At 37.8% G+C, this 23,890-nt stretch overlaps 1 protein-coding gene across 7 annotated transcripts in view; it reads right to left on the minus strand.

The window, feature by feature from the left end:
* Positions 1–1,721: 1,721 nt before the first annotated feature.
* The window catches only part of LOC144205261 (cGMP-dependent protein kinase 1), a 65,810-nt gene continuing 43,641 nt past the window's right edge, over positions 1,722–23,890 (minus strand). For 5 of the 7 annotated variants that reach the window (XM_077729501.1, XM_077729498.1, XM_077729504.1 and 2 more), the window contains 15 exons: positions 22,121–22,226; positions 20,058–20,121; positions 18,421–18,498; positions 16,997–17,091; positions 10,705–10,770; positions 9,121–9,195; positions 6,025–6,121; positions 5,795–5,934; positions 5,515–5,604; positions 5,300–5,441; positions 5,069–5,232; positions 4,827–4,949; positions 4,439–4,501; positions 3,911–3,977; positions 1,722–3,826 (listed from right to left, as the gene is read on the minus strand). In XM_077729501.1, the coding sequence (XP_077585627.1) occupies positions 3,728–3,826; positions 3,911–3,977; positions 4,439–4,501; positions 4,827–4,949; positions 5,069–5,232; positions 5,300–5,441; positions 5,515–5,604; positions 5,795–5,934; positions 6,025–6,121; positions 9,121–9,195; positions 10,705–10,770; positions 16,997–17,091; positions 18,421–18,498; positions 20,058–20,121; positions 22,121–22,226 (1,469 nt within the window). In that variant the 3' untranslated portion in view covers positions 1,722–3,727. Of the gene's footprint in view, positions 3,827–3,910; positions 3,978–4,438; positions 4,502–4,826; positions 4,950–5,068; positions 5,233–5,299; positions 5,442–5,514; positions 5,605–5,794; positions 5,935–6,024; positions 6,122–9,120; positions 9,196–10,704; positions 10,771–10,862; positions 11,163–16,996; positions 17,092–18,420; positions 18,499–20,057; positions 20,122–22,120; positions 22,227–23,890 lie in introns of those variants that run through there. The other 2 variants (XM_077729500.1, XM_077729505.1) reach the window with 2 other exon arrangements.

Below are 23,890 nucleotides of genomic sequence, written 5' to 3' on the forward strand. Positions count from 1 at the left end.
ATAAGGTTTAAATGCAGATACAATGTATTGGACAACATATGAATACACATTGGAAGATGCTATTCATTATTAAATATAAAAATATTGGATATATTCAATAACGTGTTTTCATATTATGTAACTCAATGGCAACAATTGGTCACATTAGAGCAATAAGTTTCTTTAAAAACATGTTTTTACACAGTTTTCACTTTGACCACACTGTAAACCTGTCACATAACCACTTACCAAACCTATGAACATATTGATTGTTTTTTTTAATTTCCACTATGCAAATATTACACATCAATGTGGGCAAGATTCACTTTTTTGTCCCTGAAAATATCTGGATGCTGATTTGACAATAGCTCTCCCCATCGCACTCACAAAGAACATGATTTATAAAAATAAATAAAAATTAAGAAGGCTCCCAATGCCGCCTATAGACGTCCAATTGATTTTGACTGAGTAAATATTCCTTACTCTTGTTACCACTGACTTAAAATATAACCAGAAAACAAGTTTTTGAGTTTTGTCTTCGTCATCTCTTTAGGTAATTCAACCTTTGATTTCATCTGTAGTGCAACTCCAAGTAATTCTTTGACATTCAAGCTTCTTCTGAAGTCACTCAGGTCGATTAACTCTTCATTTGATCCCCTTGTTTGCTCAAGTGGCGGGTGGGGGGGCTGCAATTATCCCCCCTTAACAATTGCCACCTCCTCCCTCCTGGTGGGACATCAATGTGTAGGATATGCAAGAAGACCATTAAGGGGTGTGAAAAGTTTACCGAATTAATAGACTTCCGTGGCGAGTCCTTTCAGGCTTGACTGACACTTTGGAGATGAAAGGACAAACGTCGCCACTTCTTTAGGTTCTTCCTTGCTGAACTTTAGGTTCAAAAAGTGTGTATTTGATAGGAAATTTGCCTAAATTTGATCAAAGCCAGCATGAAATCAAAGACACGGCCACATTGGGACAGTCATTGAGGCGACGGTAAACACCAAGATGCGCTCCTTCAAATGACGTCCAATCATTTGATGGACTTTAATTGCTGTATAGCGTTTGAAGTCATGCTTTTATCTCTACTTTTTTGACTGGTTGTGGTTTCCTTTGAAGCGTTTTCTTTGGTCTTTGATCTCTATGGCGTGTTAACCTTTTGTCACTTCAGAAAACGACACAGTTTGTTCGGCTAAAATCTTGATTTAGGGAATTTGAGACTTTAACTCACCGATAAGGGAGTGATATCAGATGTTGGGTCGTTATCAAAGCCGGAAAGCTTTTCAAAGGATGATAGGAGGATGCTGATGCGAGAAGTGGGAAAAGTTGCGTTTGACTGCCCTCTTGTGGCTACTTTATGAATCTCACAATGAAAACGGTGAATTGATCGATTTGAATAGGAACATAACATATTTGAAATACACCCCTTTTGAAAAAAATAACCGATTTGGGGAAATCACAAGAGAATATATGATATTAAAGTTTTTTTTTTTTTAATTTAATTACATTTATATTTAAGACAAATATTTTTGAACTCAAAAATAGTTGAATATGGCCAACAGGGAGACTGAGTGTCACTAGGCCTAATTTAGGGTCTTCAGTCCCTCCTGGAGACTATTAAACTCATTCACTGCCATTGGGATGGTTGGCATTGAATCGACATATTTCAATGCCATTGTTAGTGATAAATGTCTATTCCATTCTTTTGTCACTGTCATTGGCTGTCAATGAGTTAACAGACACAATTCAATTTATAGTAATTTTTATTTGATAGCCCTCCAAATAAGGGTGGAAGTTTAGTTTTTATCGATAAAAACACCAAAACAGATTTTTTTTCTCTATAATCCCCAAATTTCGTACATGTGGCACTTGGCAAAATTAATTTACAGCAACAAAACAATAACACAAGGCAAATATCACCAAAACATACATTGCAAAAATAGTCCAAATGTATGAGTTCACTCACATATCTGTTCTATTTTAATTTAAATGGAACAATAATAAATTAACACAACTTTTGTTTTATCTTAGATCAAATGGCCCTGGCTCTTGTATTCCACTTGATCCTTTTAGTGAAGGTGATTATACAGTACGAAAAAAAAACAACTAATAAATACTTCAGTCTGCCATTCTGTTTCTTTCCTTGATATCATGTATGGACTAACAAATATTACAAAAACTACAACTGCAAATCATTCCTGCTTATGTGTGTGTGGTTTAATATTAATGTGAAAAGCATGTCATTGCAGTTGCATCTGATATTTCTTAGGTGAAGAAAAGTTGTTTAGGATGAGGTGGAAGTTTAAGGTGTGCGCGTTCATGCAGCATCAAAAAGGCCTTGCGACGATGTTTTTTTGTATGCCGTTGATTTAAGGCACTGACATTTTATGTTATCTATAAGTGGGACATGACAAGTGACTGCCTTCAAATCATGCAGATGTCATGGAAGAAAAGACAAAAAAAATATCTGCACAAAATAGAATATCCAGTAGTACCAACAACGAAAACTAATCACAGGAAAGAAATGACTGTACAAAAAAAAAGGAAATTGTTAGTCATGTCACAGTCTTTTTGTGGTCATGAATGCATAACAAGTGCTGTTGTGCATTCATGACAACAAAAGGTCAAAGACATTGAGACTGTGTTCACAGTTAGAGCTGTACAACCTGATGTGACGATAAACAGAATATTTAGTGATTTTGAAAAGAACCGGAATAAGGAGTGCATAATGGACGACACATTACCTCATGGAAATCTGGTTATTTCACATGTGTCAGCTGACATCTAAAACAGGGCACTTGGACAGTCCTCTTCCTTTGACTGCATGCACGTTTGTGCTTTTTGTCTGCTCACAATGCACCTTAAAGGGGACATATTAATTAGAATTTGGCAGCGAGTAATCATGTGTCAGTGGCATTGGTGGCAGTAGATGACAGAATTTGACAGGGATTTTCATCATACAAACACGCATCAAAGTCACTATCAGTGCCCCGACTCCTCAAGATGGGGAATAGTGGAAAAAATTGTCTGCATTTTCACCTGTTTTACTGCCACGTCTACTCACTATCTTACATTTCTGCCCAATTCTTTCAATAATTAAAAAAAAAATATATATATATAATTTGGTAGTATCATGGTACTAATCAACTGCATTCAAATAAGGAGAGGGGGCTCATTCAGAGTTACGTCAAGCATTGCTTGTTTGAAAAACAATGTTTCGTCGTCATTTTGTGACATATTTCTGCCGCTACAAAACTTTTTAGTTGTGAAAGTAATTCTTTTTTATGTTGCATAATATGTCTCCTTTAAAATATGCACTACTGCTGTATGTAAATGCGGCCATTGGTGACATTCAGGTAAGTCGAGAGCACTTGTTGTACAACAGAAAAAGCGAGCAGGATGATCGCAACACAACATTAGATATTTCACACACTTTCTTTTTTTTTAAATCCTAAAAAAACAACTGAGAAAAAGAAACAATTCACTGCAACGCCACGCAGGAAAGCCGGCCGGTAGTTGGCCATGTTTGCGCGCGTATCCCTGCACTTTGTCTGCTTTGGAGCGTTGACGTGTGCTACAGCTGTCCGCTATAAATGCTTGTTCCGGGGCCACAGTGAAATAAAGGCATATCGGTGACCCAGTCAGGCGAACCATCAGTCCGTTACATGTACTTCTGCTTCATATCTGCATTTTTGTAAATACCGTACCATCAGCTGTATACGTTTTTGGGGGGCTTCTCCAGGGAGAAATTTCAGAAATCACCATCCCAACCGGAATTGTCATCTGGAGGCGGGTCTTCGTTGTCTTCTGGAAAGCTGTCAAAGTTACTCGTGTCTACTGCTGATGTGACCTGATGGTGAAGAATAGTGAAATGTGTTATTTGAACGCTTTGCGCACATAAAGAGGGAAGACAAAGACAGCGTTTGGAACTTACGTTGGGGATGATAGGCGGTGTCAGAGTTCCCTTCTTCAAGCCCTCCCAGTTAAAGCCCTCAAACCACCTACAAGTCCAAAGGCAAACAGATTTAAGAATTTAAAATATATCTACATATTTTCATCTTACTTCTCATCATTATACTCAGTGGTACAGTGGCTAGAGAACTGCATAGCCTAAACACTTTGCGAGAAAAGAGAAAAAAAATCAACCTCAAATGGATAATTTTTGTTAGCCCGTATTTGGGAATAGACTATAAGACTAATGCCAATTTTAATCAATTTGCAAAATAAAAAAAAGCACAATTGAAGTAGCCCCACACGAATACAAACAGTCATGACCTCAATTGTCACAAAACAAACCCAACACAAACACAAATTGGCCAAAGCACAAACACAATATACCAGGGTGTAAATTAAGGAGCAAATTTCTTTCTTCAAGCACCCTCGAGGTACAATTTGCCATCCCACATATACGGCGATACAATCACAAGATTAACCAAAGAGTTGCAGAGATTTTTGTGCTTACTTGTGCTTTTGGATGTCCTTGACACCATTTTTCAAGTTTCCCAGTCGTTCCGAAGGATTGTCCCTGTGAAAGCAATGAATCAAATATAATAATATTGTATATACTATTCAATAATTGTTTTTTACTCTTTGAAAAGTAATAAGAACACGCAAATGAAATCATATTTTGTGCTGGTTAAATATATTTTTCCCTTCCCACATACACAGTAGTAACAGCACAAAGGAACTAAGTCAACGCATAATATATTTCATTTGCTATCTTTAATTATGGCATAACCATAGAGACAAACCAAATGATGAATATTTTTAATCATCCACAATAAAAACAAGTCAATTACTTTATTGAAAATGGATTTAACGGCTAGGTCTAGTCAACGCCAAGGACTCACCTGCATAGCTTTTTGATTAAGTTGGCAGCATTTTTGGTGATTTTCTTTGGGAATTCGATCATGTCGATGCCTCTCAGGATGATGTTGTACGTCTTCATTGGATCAGGGCCAGAGAAAGGAGGGCTAAGAAAGAGATGAACAGAATCAAAATCAAAAACCAATGACTTCAAACGACAAAAGATGACAATTGTGCCTCTGTTTTTTGCATGATGATTGTCTCTCTTGTCATCAGGTGGTATTACCTGCCAGTCAGAAGCTCAAACATAAGGATCCCAAGGGACCAGTAATCAGCGGAGATGTCGTGGCCTTTGTTCAAGATGATCTCCGGTGCCACGTACTCAGGCGTTCCACAGAAAGTCCACGTTTTCTTCCCAAAGCCGATTTTCTTGGCAAAACCAAAGTCCACCTAGCAGAAAGACACATTGAGTTTGTGGAAAGAATGAGCAAGAAGGAGCATCGGGTGCTATGCTTACCAGTTTGGCGTAGCCCCTGTGATCCAGTATAAGGTTCTCCGGTTTGAGGTCTCGGTAGATGATGCCTTTGGAATGGAGATATGCAAAGGCCTCTACCACGCATCCCGTGTAAAACCTGGTCGTCGAATCCTCGAATGAACCTCTGAAAACAATGAGAGTGAAAGCTCTGTGAGGCAAGTACATCAAACTAAGAAAACTATGTGTTTATTATATACCGGTCTCGAAGAATGGTCCACAGTTCTCCTCCTAAGCAGGCTTCCATTAGCATGTAGAGGTACTTGCTGTCCTTGAATGTTCTATAAAGTCTGTAAATGCATAATAGAAATGCTTTGCCAATAGGATGTTGGCACGCAAACATTCGAATAATTGAACAAATGATCATTTCAGTACCATGGACAGCTCTATTATTAATATTCACTCCCACAACCTCTTTTTCCAGACAAAGTGGACCTTTATTGTCGTCATTGGTACTGAAATATGGAGAGCTTTATATACCTAACAATGAAATCAGAATGAGCCTCCTGCATGATGAGTTTCTCGGAGCGGATGTGTTCCTGTTGCCTGGTGTCGACGATGTGCCGCTTTTTAAGGATTTTCATGGCGAAGGTTTTGTTCTCATCGCTCTTGAGCTGAACCTGAAGGGAGATGACCAAACAAAAGAAAAGCAGAATTAGCATTCATCACCATTATGTGCATCATTCAGGAAGAAAAAAGAAAACACTTGCCAGCTCCACACGACCAAAGCCGCCGACCCCCAGTGTATCGATGATGTTGAAATCAGCTAGGTTGAGATTGAAGAAAAACGCATTCTCTGCTTCATACCTGTTGTTAAAAAATAAAGGAACAGGATTACTCATGAGAGGACATAAAAACAAAGGATAATCCACCTTCAGGTTTGTCTTTCCATTTAATTGTTTGCAAATTTCAGATTAGAAGGGATTACTGTAGCAGGGACTGTCTCAAGGATGTGGAGTGTATAAATACATAAAACGCTTCAGTTGGATTAAGGTGCGCGTCCTCAAATTGCCGCAGAATAAGAATTGTAGCCATCCACTGTCACCCCAGACACGTTGTGGATCGTGTCAGTCGTTGATCCTGTCACGCAATGGGTCTTCTCAAGTTATTTTTCTTAATCCAGGTCATGTTCCGGCAGATCAGAATCTGCATCTGTGGATTTAGTAATCTACTCTTACATGAGATTTGTGCCACAATTACATGTACGTCATGGAAAATATCTTGACTTCACTATCCGAGCGAGACTGGGACTCAGATAACCAAGACACAAACTTTTAGGAGTCTATAGTGCTATAAAATAATGTGTGATTTTCCAATTTTTTAAAACATTTTTTGGAAGGTTGCAGTCATTTACAGACAGACATTTAGTCATTGAATTTGGGACAAGAACAAGACAGTATTGAAAGTTAAAACACCCACAACAGAAATATGATCTGAGTGGACTTCGTGACCCCCCAAATTTGAGTGACTCAAAATGTGTTGTACTCATTATAATTGAAATTTTAACGAAATGGAGCCAAGCTGTTTATCATTTTGGTGTCAAGATGATGGATGAGGCCTCAATTACAATTACACTAATAGCAAACAGATACGAGATATGCTCGTGTTTTATTTAAAGCCAAGAGGAAAATATCAAAAAGTCTCTACAACTACCCAGCAGATGGCAACGTTGCTCTGTTTTAAAACGATAGAACATAATAAAGCATTGTCCATAAATCTTCATATGCATGTTGAGGGTAGAGAAACAGCATTATCTGATAACCTCTGAGAGCAGCTGATGATTACAGAGCAAGCTTAAGAGTGCATACTTATGCTTTTCCAGCAAGGAAGAGTACTTGTTGTTATTCCTTAGGTGAAAGAAGCACTCAAGAGATGAAAGCAAAGAATTTGACACTGGCTGCTGCATCCACAGCTATACATCAAACCTTGAATAGATAAGCCTGACCTTAAAACAAAGGTAAATGAACTGCATCCATCAAACAAATCCATCTTAGACTGTCAATTTTAGATGAATCCCCCTCGGTTTAAAAAAAACTTGACGAAGACAAAACAAAAAACAGCTCTTAAACCAAGCGTTAAAACAAAATACTGTGCTCATCAAAATATGGAATGCCATTGATGGTGATAGACATCCAGTACTTTTTTTTATTTCAAATGGATTGGACATCTACCAGCGGGAACGTTGAATCTTACTTTCGCAATCCTATACTTTAAACCAATCTAGGAAATCAAATCCAACTGAAATCATAAGCAACAGCACATACATACCACAATAATAACACAAAATTAGGAGTTACCATGGCAACAATTTGGTAGCTTTCCGGAGAGATAGTTATTGTCCATGCAGAAAATGTAAATTGAAGATGCCTAAAATGAACCGCTGGCTCTCTACAATCGCACATTTTGCAGGTACCACAGGACATTGTAATGTTTTATACAGCAAATCTATTAAAAGTGCTGCATGACAAAATGCTTCTCCACAGATGGAGATGGCCCCTGTGGGTGATAAAAGTGTGAAGGACTGATGAGGTCATTGGAATAATACAATCCATATGACTTGAACCAACAGTGACTTTGTGCTTTGCTGTCTGTCTGTTTGTATTGTTGGTCTGGTGGGAAAGTTTAACAAATTTTACCAGAATTATACTTGCAAGTGATATTTCAGGATGAACATAAATTGTTGGATTATTAAAACGAATTCATGAACTTAATTAAGTCGTTGGTTCATTTGCCCTCCCATTCCAAATGGATTAATGATCTAATGCCCTCAGTGAAACAGGACTAATCAAAGTCTGTATTATGAAGTATTACCAGCTTTAAATCACACGTCATAATATTAAGGGATTAAAGTCGTAATATTAGATGAACAAAGTTGTATTAAGGGAAAAATAATGCAAAGAAAAGAATGCTCCATTAATATTAACAATATTTGAGATTTTATAAGCCTGTATTTTAGAAGCCGTTTTACAAATAGGAAAATCTTTTGAAATGTCAGCCTCAAATTGTGATAGGTATAAAGACTTTAAAAAGACTAACTATCCTTTATGAAGTTAAGTATGAAAAATTGTCAAATGTACTATGAAGGGTAAACTTGACTTAAGTTGTGAATAATTACTTTTAATTCATCATTTGACAAAGTCCAACATCACGAAAAAGACCATTAACTATAGAATGTCAATAAACATCAATATTTTTTTAAGAAAGTTCATCTTTTTCTTATTTTTTGGGAAGCCAATTTACTGATGTAAAGGCAGCCAGCCTTACATACAGTATGCCCGACTCACAACTGAGGGTGCCCCTTATGACTTGTGTATTGATATCTCCTTGTTTCCATAGCGACGGCAATACCGAGTCACAGGTCCTTGCTTCACTCGTCTCTCTTTTCAACCATCTGTTGTTATGCAGCAAACGTAAAGTTTAACCGATTCGCTTGCTTTGATGGCCGAGACGTCCAAACCATTTGAACTAGCAGGCTGCTAATACTCGCACTTCAACATATTGCTGTCACAAATGGTGAAGACAAAATCTTTATTACCTCTGATTACTCTCTGTGGTTTCGCTTATTTTTTTTAGGCTCTTTTTAAATATTTTTTGGGGGAAGTAGTTTATAAAATCTTTCACTATTTTGATACAAATTTTCTAATGAATCGAATTATATAGATTTTCATTTTTTAGTATTTATTTCATAATTTTGTAATTTATTTTTGTTATATGAAGCAACCTATTGAAAATGCTTCCATGTCTTTTTCTCCACAATTAATTACGATTTTTTTGGGTTTAAAAAACTTTGACTAAAGATGTCTTACTTGGCTTTGGCGTCGACGTCCTCGTGGCCTTTGTTGGAAACGTCCTCCAAGCCTCCAATCAGATGCTTGAATGAACTACAACAAAAAGAAGTAAATGTTAACACAATTTGTGAAGGTAATTATGACACGATAAGATGCAAAAGTTGCACCTGACTGTTATAAAGAATGCTGTAATTTATAAATAAAATATTGATGAGCCTACGAGAGAAAAAACTTGAGTGTCATTGAAAGCCATTATAAGGCCGCATTTTATTTGTTATGCATTTTCATTTTATTACATTTATTTGATTACATTTTACAAAGAGATTCATTTCCATATTTAAATGTGGGTGGTGGTGTGGTTTGTACGTCGGCCTTACAGTTCTGGAGTCGATGGTTCAATCACAGGTCCAGACCTTTCTGTCTGGTGTTTGCATGTTCTCACCGGGATTGAGTGGGTTTTATCCGGGTATTTTTTTTATTTTTTTTTATCCCACATCCACAAAATATGCTGGTCAGACATTCTAGATTGCCCCTAGGTATGAGCGTGAATGGTTTCCCGTCTCCTCCTGCCCTGAGATCGGCTGGCCACCTCCCCCTCCATCTTAACTTCAAGGAGTCCCATTTGAGCCCACTTTATACTCCACGGGTAAGACGATAGCCCCCTCACCCGCTTCGTTCGCTACCACCATATGACTTAACACTTCTAGGATAAAGTGTTCCCTAAGATAAGGGCCTTCTTTCAGGGTCAATAAACATGAAGAATATGGTTGTGCTCCCTGGCATTAAAACAACAAACAGTCAAGCTTCTGGTTGTATTCCCGTATTGTGAATTCCTACACCTTTCGTCCTTGGAAATCATTTACATTTAAATGAGAGTGGCACAAAAAGCACAATCGGTAGACAAGAGGGAGGGTAAATGAGAGGCAAATGTGATTTGAAGGATTGAAGATGTGAAAAGAAGGGTTGTATTTAAAACACAGATGGCGGAAGCTGAGCAATCCATTTGAATTGGCAGGAAATGATAGTTTTTCAGTGCAGCAAGTGATTTCTAGGAGCCCTCCCATTCGGAATGGTCTGGACAACTATCACAGTCCATGAGTTAAATAATCAAAGCGCTAATAGTGAATTTCAGGAATTGGGGCACCAAGAGTGAACTCCACCCCCAACCCAGCTGCTTGTATTCCCTTTTCCAGCTAAGAATTGGAGCAACAATACAGTGAGGTTGTTTTTTCTCTCTTTACCAACTCTCTTGTTGACCCTTTTACAATCAAGCATTATGAGTGCCAAGAACAACTTACTTATGCTCCCTCTTATTCTCCTTTTTCCATATACGGAATCTGGCTGCTGATATATTTTATCCCCCCCCCCCCCCCCATCTTTCCACTTGTCTCCTTTTTTATCTAAGCACCATAGCGATGAGCTTAAAGTCAAAGCCTCGTGTAAATACTATAAAATCTCAATGATAGCTAGGAAGAGTCAATAAAACACATGCATTATTATCCCACCGAGTTAGGCAACTCCTTATAAAAAGTTTACATCAACTATAATAAATAAAAATACAAGAATAATCATCATAGAAAATGATAGACTGATGATACTTACTCTCTATCAATAACTAGGCAGGTGACCGCTTCTGCTGCAATAACATTGGCAGTCCTGATGTCTTCCCTGTAGAGAAAAAAAAAACACAATAAGCAACAATACATGTTTCTTTTCCATAAATGCAAAGCAGTGGGCAATATCTAAATATCAGAAATTACACTTGATCATATTTGAAGTCCGATTCGACATCTGATTGACAGTCTTCCTCCGCCGAATCGCTCCAACCACACGAATCCTCAGAGTCCGTGTTCCAAGGATCCATTGTAAAGTGCTGGACTAAAACGCCGATTAGATTTAGTGTCCCTAAAAAACCCGGCAAGCTTTTGGACTGATTTCCCGACAGGAGATTATTCGGACACTTGAGGGGAGTTCGGCTGCGCTCCAGCGCGTGTGCTCCATCCCTCACTATGTCTCTGCTCAACTTATGACAGCCAATATCAATGAGGGTTCATTTCAACACCCTCCGCCTCTTTCTGGCACATTCGCACACAAACCCGCCGATCGGTGGCTGTGCCCACTTGTATTCTACAGATAAAGGTCACAGCTGGTGAGTTTTGATAGGTGAGCACAAAAAAGAAAGGAAGGCCGCAGAAGGCTTGACAGTCAATAGCTCGAGGAGACCGCATGGGTGACTTTGTCTTCATTTCAATTTAGATAAAGGGTATCGTTTCATTAAAATATGTAAATAAATAACAGAAAAAAAGTGAGGTCAAATGAATACAAACTGAATTTAAATGAGGAAAAAGAGAATGTTTACTGTTTCCCATCTGTAAGGAAAGTAAAAATGGGGGGAAAAATAACCTTTTATAAAATGGATTTGGACAATTTTGAGGTCAACAATGTCCCTAAACATTGTATTGGCTATCAAAATATTAGATGTCAACTCATCGGTTAATCGATTTGTCAGTTATTAGGCGATATGGAAAGTATAAATAATCGATTTGGCAGCCTGAGTTGTCTTGCCAATGACAGTGAGGGGGCAACTCAACAAACTTACCTTCTCCCTTCCAAGGTAAAATTGATTAAACGTCTAGTGTTGTCAATGATATTGAACATGAGCATTCACAAATTCCAGCTTAAAAGCTTTTCATTTTTTCTAAGCACGTCATTTCCATGGTCACGGATTGCCCAAATGACTTTTTAAAATGTTGTAAAATTGCCACCTGGCAAGATATTATACGCTTAACTGCAGCTCCCTGCCAGTTTGAGAAGCTTAACGGTGCATCACATTGCTCCAACACCAAATACAATTTACACACACCAATGTTTAGCATCGTATCATTCTACAAGAAGCTTTCGGGCAACGTAAAGTCGGTAAAGCTAGAGCTTTAGCCTTTATGGCTGGAGCAAAAGAAATACAAGTACAAGAAGTTAACTTGTTTCTAACTTCTTTCATTAATATTGGAACACACAAGCTGTGATTTTGAAAGAGGAAAAATAACTTTAACAAAAACTTGAGTGGTCTCCTTTATAAACGGAAAGAGCTCATTATTAATTCATGCCACATATGTGCCAAAAAAGATGACATGGCTGGTATACTCTCAGCCAAAAGAAACAAAATGTTTTCAGTATCGAACGAAAGCACTTAAAGAGAAATTATATTTCTAGACAGCATAATGGTGAGGTGGGTAGCAAGAAAAGGGTCAAAGTTCATAGAGGTCAAAAATATGGAGATGCTCTGAATGTGGCTACTAGGTATTTTTGTATATTCTACAATTAATTGAATTATTTGATTTAAATCTATAGTGTAATAAAGCACATCATTTTTTTCATAATGTAGTTAAACTGATTAAAATAAAATTTAAAACAACGTGAAAACAATAAAATAATAGCTGTAATTGTACATTCTAGACAACTGCAGACATAGGAGGTAAACAAAAGAACTGCACTTTTACCAAAATTTACCACTATTTGAAAATCACTCACCTATGACAAGCTCTTATTGACAACTATTCCCCCACAAAAAAATGGATATAACTTATGAAAAGTACTGAAAAACTAAACTGGCACTGTGTAAAAATGTATGAAAAAGTGTTATAGAATACTCTTAAGGTCATGTGCTGATTGCATAAAAAGAAAACAAAATAACTAAATAACTAAAAGCAGAATTATAGACGCAGATGTCATCTATTTCTCCCATGATGAAAATGAGTCACGTAGACATGCAATTTCTCATTCAGCTTTGATAAGTGGCATCTAACAACATCAACAATGTGTTACGAGAGCTGATTATCCTCCGAACAAGGGACTACTCCATGTTGATGTCACTCACTCGCCATGGCGACACCACACAACAGGGCTTGTATTGAAATAATTGTTACATAAGATACACAGCCATAGGTGACCTCAAGGCTGAATTACATTTGATACACCCTCTCAAATAAAAAAAAATTAAAACATAGAGTGCCACAGCGTTGACAAAATTCACAGGCGCATATGTCATTTGCACACTTTGGGGGGGCTTATCTCAGCAACTAAGTTCCCAAAACCAATGAGATGCTTTTTAATTAGCCCAGAACAAACTAGCCCTGTCGTACTGTGTAGAATAGTTGTGACGCTAAAAGCGGTGAAGAATGTTCTTCGGGGTCACATCTGCTGTTACAAAGGATTATTGATATAATATGCAAGTGTCACAGTGGACAAACGGCACAATATTGGATGCCAGTGCCAGTGCTAGATGGTCAATCCATTTCAACTAAGATGGGTGGATGAATGAATGTCAATGGCATTGAAAAATGAGGACCCCATATCTAGTCCTCCCAGTTAAAAAAAAAGATCTCTGTCATTGTCAATGGTAGGTAAAAAGTTGCAAATTTGCAAAAAACTAAAAGGCTAAGTGCAAATAATGTTGGCAAAAATATGTTTGGGTGTAAAAATATGTATATGCAGTTTTTTGGGGGGAAATTATACTCACTTTCTTGGTGAGTTGGAACGGTTGCTAGCAAATTAAATCTGTTTTTTTGGCTGAAATCCCTCCGTTTTAGATGGATTGAATGTCTAGTGCCGTCAATGGCTGCCAATAAGTTAATATGAAATAATATCAAAAACGTTGCAGCATTTTTAGGTCAGTGTCTATATGGTTGACAATTAAAATAGTTTCCTAATAATTGTGTCAAAAAATGTTCACTTTCGGTGGTCAGGAACCTCAAAATCAATGTAAATTTTCTGGCATTTCAGTCTACTGCTTGAAGTTTGCGCTTAAAAAAAAGTCACACCATTTCATTTTTGAAAATTCACAACTCTATCCGGGATCAGATCCGAATGACGTTCTTGCCATTCTGTAAGTAAGACCTTCCAGGAAAAACATGACACCTAATCGTCATGGAGCTTAAAAACGGGCACACAAACAAGCCATTACTGTGTGTCCTTACTTTAATTCGTAAACGTTTTCCACGCGGATGAAAGGCCGACATTGTCGGTAAAGACAAGGAAAACTTTGAGGGAGGGCACCTCGCTGCTGGCTTTAATAAATAAACACAAAGTTCGGTTTGTAATTAGAATGGCGGTGTGGGCAGGGGGCAGAGGGGATTTAGTAATGTCCTCTGATCAAAAGGCTGCCTCACAAGACGCTCATCATCCTCCGTCAAGGCCATCAAAGCTCGGTGAGCTCAAGACGGGGCAGTGAACAAAAGGGCGCTCGCCACAATAAAAGATTAATAAGAGCAGCCTTATTTGGAATGGAGATGAAGTTGTGGCTAGGATAAACGCTAAGATTTCTTGAGGGTGGTTGAAATTGGATTCTGTAAAAACACTTCAGATGTCATTAAGTTGAGCAAATGGTACTACCTTACAGAACCCTCCCCTACTGTGCAGGCTTTAGAGTTTGGTTGTAATATTTCATTCTTATTTCTTTTTAAATTCCTCACATAGGAGCGTAGTGAGAGTTGCACCTCCCCACCCCATTTTCCTACCATTTTTTTTCCTTTAACCATGCATATATGATTGTTAATATTTTTCCCTCATCCTTACATTCCCTTCCCCATCTTACGAATTGGAGCATCGATAGAGAGGTTTTTTTTTCCTCCTTCGTCAAACCCAGTTTTTTCCTTTTCTACCTCATGATCGGCATCGCTAACATTTTTTTTAACCTTTTCCACCTTTTTCTTTTCCTTTTTCCACCTAGGGAATTTGGTCAATGATAAAAAAAATGTTTGTTCTCATCAATGGCAGTCAATGAGTTCAAAATGAAATTACATAAGTGGAGATGCTCAAGGGTACATGATGCCATATCTATTTTAACGCTATCACCGTTGCACGTTCCATTAACAATTGCATGCTGTCAGGCTGTCATTCACTTGAGGATTGGATCCCAATTTGGGCCGAAATCCGGAAGATTCCACCAATCCTTATCACACATCTCATGTGCATCATCTTTCATAGCACATGATCATTAGTCAGGAACATATGGCTAAGTTATGCCATCTGCGCTCAACCAGCTGTTGCCAATGATTCGAAAGAACTGAATGGTTGAACTGGTGGAAATATGGCATTGAATTGTAGTGCTATTCAATGACAAAGCACTGATCTTGTTTTATTGCTTGCCATTGACAAGACATGCAATGTATTTTGACTGGGAGCGTGACCAAATTTCAATCGGAAGTAACCAAGAAATGCCCTAAAATCAATAGCATGTGATCCGAAATCAAAGGAAGTATTAATAAAGTTATGTTTTTCTTTTGAAATACACAAAATAGTACAAAAACTAGAAATAATATTGAGACCTAATTAAACTTTTACATAGTCATATGGCAGAAGGGAATAAGAGTGATAGAATGAATTAGAAAGAAGTGAAATGTTGTGAGTGATATGCAGTCCAAAAAGTACATTTTCCAAATTCTAGAGGAGCTTGAGTGACCTGACTGACCACAAGATGGCAACCTCCTCTTTTCAACACATCCACACTTTCAATCTCAATTAAGTGCTTGCTCTCCTTGTCTCACTTTCAATGTTAACTCCCCCTCAAAGAAAACACACACACACACACACACACACACACACACACACACACACACACACACACACACACACACACACACACACACACACACACACACACACACACACACACACACACACACACACACACACACACACACGCACGCACGCACGCACACACACACACACACACACACACACACACAGAAAACACAGAGAACACACACACACACACACAGAACACATACACACACACACACAACGAGTAGAGTAAAAATAGCTTTCAGGGGGCACCGCCAGTCTGCACCAGACGGTGGAAAATATATTTTATTTATTGGACTTAAGTGTTCTTCAAGATCAAAAGTGTTTGTGAAAAGACTTAGCGTATTTGCAGTGGCTGTGAATCACTTTGGACTTCAAGTAGCAGTGAAAGATCATGTTTCGGGACCATTGACCCTCCCTGTCCAATTGAATTGGACGTTTTGGCAGCCAACAGGTTAAGATAATAAATATTATGAGTAATATTCCTATTGTTGATACTAATACACAAATTTCATTAATTTAATTCGGGGAAACATGTTTTGCTATTATGGGACTTTTACCCGATAATTACATTTTTTCTCCCCAATTCTCTACAAGTGGATCAGTTTTAGTTGGGCATAGCATTTTGGAGTGCAATGAATTGTTTGCGCCAGGCAAAGAAAATGTGATTAGTAAATTTTAATAGAAGGTAATTCAAGTTTTCTTTTTCATTTAGAAGGAAACACACTAAATCCTCATTTTAGATTTTTGTTATCTAGTTATTTGAACATTTTAAAAGTGGAAAAAAGGTTAATATATATATATATATATATATATATATATATATATATATATATATATATATATATATATATATATATATATATATATATATATATATATATATATATATATATATATATATATATATATATATATATATATATATATATATATATATATATATATATATATATATATATATATATATATATATGTATATATTTAACATTTTTGTGGAGCAAGCGAAGTTTATCAATGTCAAATAGAGGCCTTGACTAGGCTATGCTACATTGCTGTTGGCGACAACTGTGCATTTAACCTCGAACACCATTAGGAAGCATTTCTCACATTTGAAAACATTGGCACTCGCGGCAAGAATCAAAATAAATTGAACACAGTTACCATAAGAGACAGGCGGAAGACAGATAGCAAATTAGAGGGGATAAACGCAGGATGTGTGAGGCAAAAGCTAGAAGGCGTCTGACAGTGATAGAAATAGAAGGGGAAGGAAGATCTAAATGGGAAGAAGCAGCGTCGTTAGGCGTCTACGTACCCTTGCAGCGCTTTTTCTCCAAACCAGTCTCCTTTGCCCAGGCTGCGCAGGTAGACGGCTTCTCCGTTAGGCGAGTCTTCCCGGGTTACATTCACCTGGTGACAGAGATGCGGAATAAATTGGCTTGCATGACATTTGAGGAGTAGTCACCCTGCACTTGTGGAATTTGAGTCATCAAGGGGCATGATGACCAATCCTCTCATAGTGGCAGTTGCAAAATGGCAATAACATTTCAATCTTGAAAATGTGCAGTTTTTGTGCTGCATTCTTTATTGACTTCAAATTATTTATACTTATACAATACAGTTCCACCAAAATTTGACAAAGACATTTCTAATGAGTCCATTCACTTAACTGGGCAAAAAAGTAGTGCTGCACCGATATTGAGATAGTGCTAGTTTTACTGTCAGTACGGATACAGAACAGAAATGACAGATGTAACATGCTTAAACAGTGCAATATTTACTTTTCAAGATCTAGCCTCCATCCACTGGTCGACCTATCCAAGAGAATTCGACACCCAATCATGTAGCGTTCAATTGTCCCTCTGCTGTGAATTTCATTTAGTTTATCACTAATGGAATTCAAATGCATCTGAAGCGAGGCGGTGGCAGCAAATGAATGTTGGTTCATTATCTATCACTATTACTGCCAGAATTCTTTAGGTGGAAAAGGGAAAACAGGAACATAAATAATTGGAGAAAAAAAAAACGTACTATTGGCACACTGATTCTTTGGGTGGAAAGTGGTTCATAAGAAGAGGGTGTGCAAGGGGGGGGAAAAGACAACTCACTCTCGGGTATCAATTCTTTGGGTAGAACAGGGAAAACAAAAGGGAGATAGGGGGGAAATAAACTTGGTATTCCCACTTATTAAGTCATTTGCCCATCCTAGTAAAAACAGATTGGATTTTACGCCCCTAATGAGTTAAATATTGATGAGTTGGCCAACATAACAGACCTCCAATGGAAACTATAAATACAATATGATCCCTGTCCCTGCTTGGGTATTATTTTCAAACCTTTCACAAATCTGCAAGCCGAACTTTTCAAAATAACTGTGTTTGAGTTTGTAACGGATGTAAGGCATAATCATGCAACTTTTGCAGAAAGTTCACCAATGTGCTGTCTACTTGGAGGGGAAATTAGGGGAAAGAATCATGCAGAAAAAGGTCAAGTATTTTTGTTTGTATAAGTACAATGAGACAGTGGATTTCTTTATCGCTTCCCTCGAACTATTGTTTTTTTTTGTGTCACTGGGAGGATGTTATCATGTTGACAAGAACACAGCGGCGATGAGAGAAAACAACACTAAGTTGGCGTGATGTTAAAAGCTCGGACAGCAGGGATGAAAGCGACACCTCGGCATCGGCGACAAGTGGGAACGAAATCCAAATGGCATCTGAAAACACCACACACACTCACCTTTCCTTTACTGATGATAAAAAAGGTGTCTCCTCTGGCGCCCTGTCGGATGATGTACTCGCCGTCTTCGTAATGGGTCTGACAAGAAAAAGACGAGAGACTTTTAGGTACGTTTTGTAGTTCTTTTTGAATCCCTTTATGGTAACGTTCCAGTTAACGAGGCTGAAAAAGGGGGATGTTAAACACGGAGGTGAAATTTTTATTTCTTTATCGTGACATGAATTCGGAGTGTGATTTGAGTGGGCTGAATTGTTAGGGATGAGAAAAACTATTGCAAGTGAAATAAACAATACATTTCTTTAGATATGTTAATTGTATTTACATACAAAACAATAGAAAAACGTATTTCTGATTGGCAGAACCTGTTCAAATGGAGTGAGAGATTAGAACCGTCAATGGCAGCTATCTGAGTCAAGTGACTTTAGACCAAAGCCTTAAAATGTTTTGACTAAATCTGAATGAAAAATTGTAGTTTGTGTCAAACAGAACTAGACATTTTGTGTGTGTTTGTAACTAAAATGAGATGAAATCTTGAATTTTTGTCGCAAAAATTAAATCCCCCCTTTTGAGTTATTCCTGACTAATACTAGATAAAAAGATTTTCAAGTGTTTTTAAATTAAAACTCAAGTAAAACTAGATGGACATTTTTCACATTGGCTAACAAGGAACATTCATTCACCTCCAGTCAAAATGGAGTGAGTTAATATTTGCATGTTCATAGAAGTGTACATACTCTTCTCTTCAATGTTTTCTTTGTTCCACAAATAAATTCTATTTAAAGGTGAATGAAAGTTGAGTTTTCAAGCACTCCATGCCAATGTTTAAAGGGAATTATAGCTTTTTAGGAACAACCCATTCTTTGACTAGACTGTTTTCCACAAATGCCCTTTTACCGTCACACATTTATATTCATGACAGCGGTGGTAAATTCAACTTAAACAAGAGCAAACTGAAGAAGAAAATACATTTCATGCTTGTTCTACAAGACTTTGGCCACTTTCATGAAGTCACTTAGAGAGACACTTTCTATTATAATTGCATTCCAAAGCGAGAAATAAGTAAACATACTCATTTTGTTCTTCTGGTGGTGAGACATTGACATCAGCGTGCACTACATTAGGTAAATTGATTCATTTTTGCTTGGGCTGGTGTGAAAAGCCTCCATTACTTGATCTAATCATTCATGAAATCAACAGTCCCGTGTTGTGTCTCTATAAATACAACTCAGAGAATATATTGAGATGAGTAGTGGGTAAAGTATGGCTTAGGGGACAAAATTGTGCATGCCAGCTTTTCCAAATTTTTATTTCTACTTTCATTTTGTTTATTTGTTATTGCACAAATATTAAGAAGCGAGCTGGGATAGGCTCCAGCACCCTCTGTGACTCTAGTGAGGATGAAGCAGTTCAGAAAATGAGATGAGATATTAAGAAGGGAGAGATGGTAAAATCAAAGGTCGGAAAAGAAAAAAATATTTTTAATCTAACGGCATTTTAGAAGTTTTATGAATTCTGGTGATGTTTTCTAAATTATTTTCTGAAACAAGATCAATCCTTTTAGTGTAACTCTATTAGAGTCGTATAACGCTTCCGTACATATACTGCATACACTTCTATGACAATAAGGTCGCCCTAACCTCTTCAAGGACGTCAGCGAGCTTGCTCAGAATGTCCTCCTGTAGGCTGTGAAAAGTGGGCACGCTGTGGGAACAAGAACATAAAGCACTGTTAAGAAAAGAAGCTCACTCATCTTTATTATCTATAAGGCTCTTATTAAAATTGCATGCAAAAAACACAACAGGGAGCTGATTATTACTCTATTCTATACTAGGTGCATATATAACATCCCCCTTGTCATCCTACTGCTATAAATTCAAATGTATTCATCACCTGTCGACGTCCAATTTATGTGAATTGTGAGGATGGCTGCGAACAAACATTTGTTAGACAGATGTCCAATCATGTGGATCTTAAAAACTACTTTAAAACAATTTTAAGTTTAAAACTAGTAGACCTCTAATCCACCTGAAGCGGGAGGGCAGCGAATACATTTTCATTTGTTTGCTTTATTCGCTGCAACTCTCCCACATCAAATGGATTGCTACGTCTAGTGCAGTCAATAGTAGCCAACGAGTTAAGTGTTAATGCCACATTGGATCTGGTCACACAGCAGACCAATGTGTGGGTGGAGGAGGTTGAACACATCTAATTTTAACCATTTTTGCAGGTTCATTGAACCCCACCTTCTTGTTATTGAACCAACAAAATAAAAGAGCCCCGACGTTGAGCAATAACGAAAGGTTAAAAGAGAATATACAAATGTCTCAATGGCGAATAAAACGCTTATGTGGCCATATCCGTCCTGCCACCCACCTCATTTTCCTTGTTACACTAATCTGAATCATCTCATGGCTGGCGATCTTTATGACTGTTCCAGAGTGGAAGGTTATCCAGCAATGTAGTGGCTTGATATGGCCCAGGGCTAGTCAAGTGTAGCTAATAGTTAGTGAGAGACTGTAGTTGTGATTATGGAAATGAGGAGGTGACCCCAAGGTGTCATATTGTCTGTCATTGGCTTCCAATGACGGTGCAAGACGTCCAAACCAGAAGAAGCCTTCTTGGCTAATTTAACATCTTGGATGCAAACCTTTTAAATAGGATTGCTTCGACTACTGCATGAATCACTGTTATAAAAATCTAAAATTGTCACTTTGACAGACTACTTTCATAGCAAGCAAATGAATACTGCCAGTCATCAGAGCCCCCTGCTGACCACAGGTTTTGCTGTGCTGTGGGAATGTCAAAACAAGTGGTAACGCTTTACCAAAAGCAAAGAAAATTTGCTGGGCGAGTCGTTCGCAAATGGAAAGGAGAGATTGAAAATATTCATAAAAGACAAGAGAAACCAATTGCATTAACGTGGGTCTCGAGAACCAGACGTCGTTTTGAGAGATAAGGGTCGCCTTCCTCCGTATTATTGTATTATTTAATAGTCGGTGCATATGGCCAGATGCCCATATTAAGGCTTCACCCAAAGGTCAAAGTCTTATTACAAGCCACATGATCATTAGCGCAGCTTGATTCTCATCTGTGATGGCTGACTTATGTATGATAATGATTTCGATCGCTATCTAGTTGTTGGCACTGAATTCTCATGCTCCATAGCATCCAATTAATGCGCCTTGTCTATAAGGCTGCTTACACCATGATATTGATAGTCGATGATCACTGATTAATTTTGACTTGAGTAGATTAAATAGGCTAGTATATAAATCACGTTATTACCTCTGGCAGTAGGTGAAAACTATATGTTTAGGATTATTATCATTAAGTAATATTATAAAACTGCAACCTGATGGTGCAGTGGTTATTTCGCCTGACTTCAGTGCAGACAATATGGGTTTGATTCCCACTTGATGGCAGTGTGATTGTGAGTGAGGATGAGAGGTTGTCCGTTTCACTGTGCCCTGTGATTGGATGCTAACCAACTGGCTGAAATCAATTCCAGCGGAAGATGAATGAACATTATCAAAGTTGTGGAAGATGTTTGCATTATGAAATGGAAGAGATGACTAAATTGAGGTCAAAGGTCTAAGAAGTCAAAATTGGAATTTAGCAATAATTGGATAACGTGTACTCCCATTTGTAGTGGATTGGATGTGTATCTAATGACAGTCAAAGAGCCCTCCATTCTTTTTACCTTTTCAAAAACTCCATATACTCCGTGTGCTTGATGAGACCCGTTCGCATCATGATGGTCTGGAAACATTGTCGATCGATCGCCCACAGCTTCACGTTTGTCAGCGCTGGAACCAGAAGAGACAGATGCTTTTTTTTTCTTTAAACAAACAGAATAATGTAGGGTACTGTACTGTATCAGCCCACGCATTGGCTTGAAGCTTAAAAAATTGTGTATAGGGAGCAGGAATAAGGAAAAGCAGCTGTAATGGTTAGTTGATATTAAACCAGAATCCCACATTTTCTCACAATGAAGAGAAGATGAGCGCTTGTTGTCTACAGGTATTTTTTTGGAATTCCAAGTCATCTTAATGAAGGTCAAGACTATGTTGTCTTTTAAATGGATTTTCTCCTGTCTTCCTGATTAGACTCCTTGGGAAAACAAATTAAAGACGTGAGTGCAATGTACAGGCACTTGCACCCCCGCGCTTTTTGTCGGCGCGCGAATGAAGAAAAAAATTCAGCGGGGGAGGAAAAGAAAACCATAGTAAACACAGACAGGAGATTGCAATTATCAGGATTTCTTGGTGGAGTCCAAAACTGAAGCAAGCGAAATTCATACTGACAATGACAGTCCTAGTGTCATTTCTCATTCACCACCAGCTCTTGCCTGAAAAAAATCTCTTTCCAAACATCCAAGAACACCTCAGAAGTAACTTTTTCCATCAGCAAATTCAATTTGTCCTTGCTCGAAGGCTTCAAACCTTTATGTTGTTGTACGCCATATAACGAGATTATCTGTTTGTCCGTAAAACATTCAGCAATATTTATTTTTTTCCAAAGCATGCCTGGTTATTAACATTCTACGCCATTACCGATAATGGGTTCTTGTTATGTTGAGTTTTCTAGGCTTTCTATGTTACATTAACATGTGCATATTGTATCTGTTGTTGCATATTTTACTATTACTTTTACCTATATTTATTCTTGGTTTCTGATAAATTCAAGAACTGAACCCAAAGTTGCAAATCAATACTCAATTAACCTTTTAACTATAAATACCAATGTATTGTGATCAAAAACAGTCTCGGTCAATGGCAGTCAAAGAGTTCAATCTTGTACTTGTATCCTATTGTAAAAACTGGGTTAAAAATGTCATACTCACAAGATGTCAAATACATTCCATTCCTTAAAGAATATGAGACTAGATTGTATGTTTATGTGTAGAGACCTAATATACTGTCTTGTGCTTTATTGCTTGCTATTGTGTCACAGAGTTCCTTGTGTGGATGTTTTGTTTATGAGTGGAACGACGCAGACACAAGAGCGCCGGCGCCTTATTAAAGTTCTCCCATTAAAAGGCACTTTCATGGTCCTCGGCGGGCCCCCAAAAACTCTTTGGGTATTTTCCACACGTCTGAGTCAACCACGTTTGTACTGTACAACATCCTTTACACGAGCTACAGTAATGGCTTTATTTGCTTCATTATTCCAGTCATGTTGGGAGCCATTATCTCCCTGAATAAGTGCTTGTTATTTAGTGGAGGAGGGCAGGGAGACATGTTTTAGAACAACCTATTTTTGCATTGTAAGAGGCTTTAGTTCTTGAAAACAGACTTTAAAGTTCTGAAGAATCTGAAAGGAAAATGAATAAATACAGACTGGAATGATGTTTTTTTCAAAAATGAGAGTTGAATGGGAGTTGAGTTGCCACTAATCAATTCTATAGTAGCATTTTGGGCTCTGGGAAATAATATGTGCAACAGTGCCGCTTGCTCAGTAAGCGACCTAC

This window comes from Stigmatopora nigra, chromosome 12, assembly GCF_051989575.1.
Source record: "Stigmatopora nigra isolate UIUO_SnigA chromosome 12, RoL_Snig_1.1, whole genome shotgun sequence".
NCBI classification, from domain to species: Eukaryota; Metazoa; Chordata; class Actinopteri; order Syngnathiformes; family Syngnathidae; genus Stigmatopora; species Stigmatopora nigra.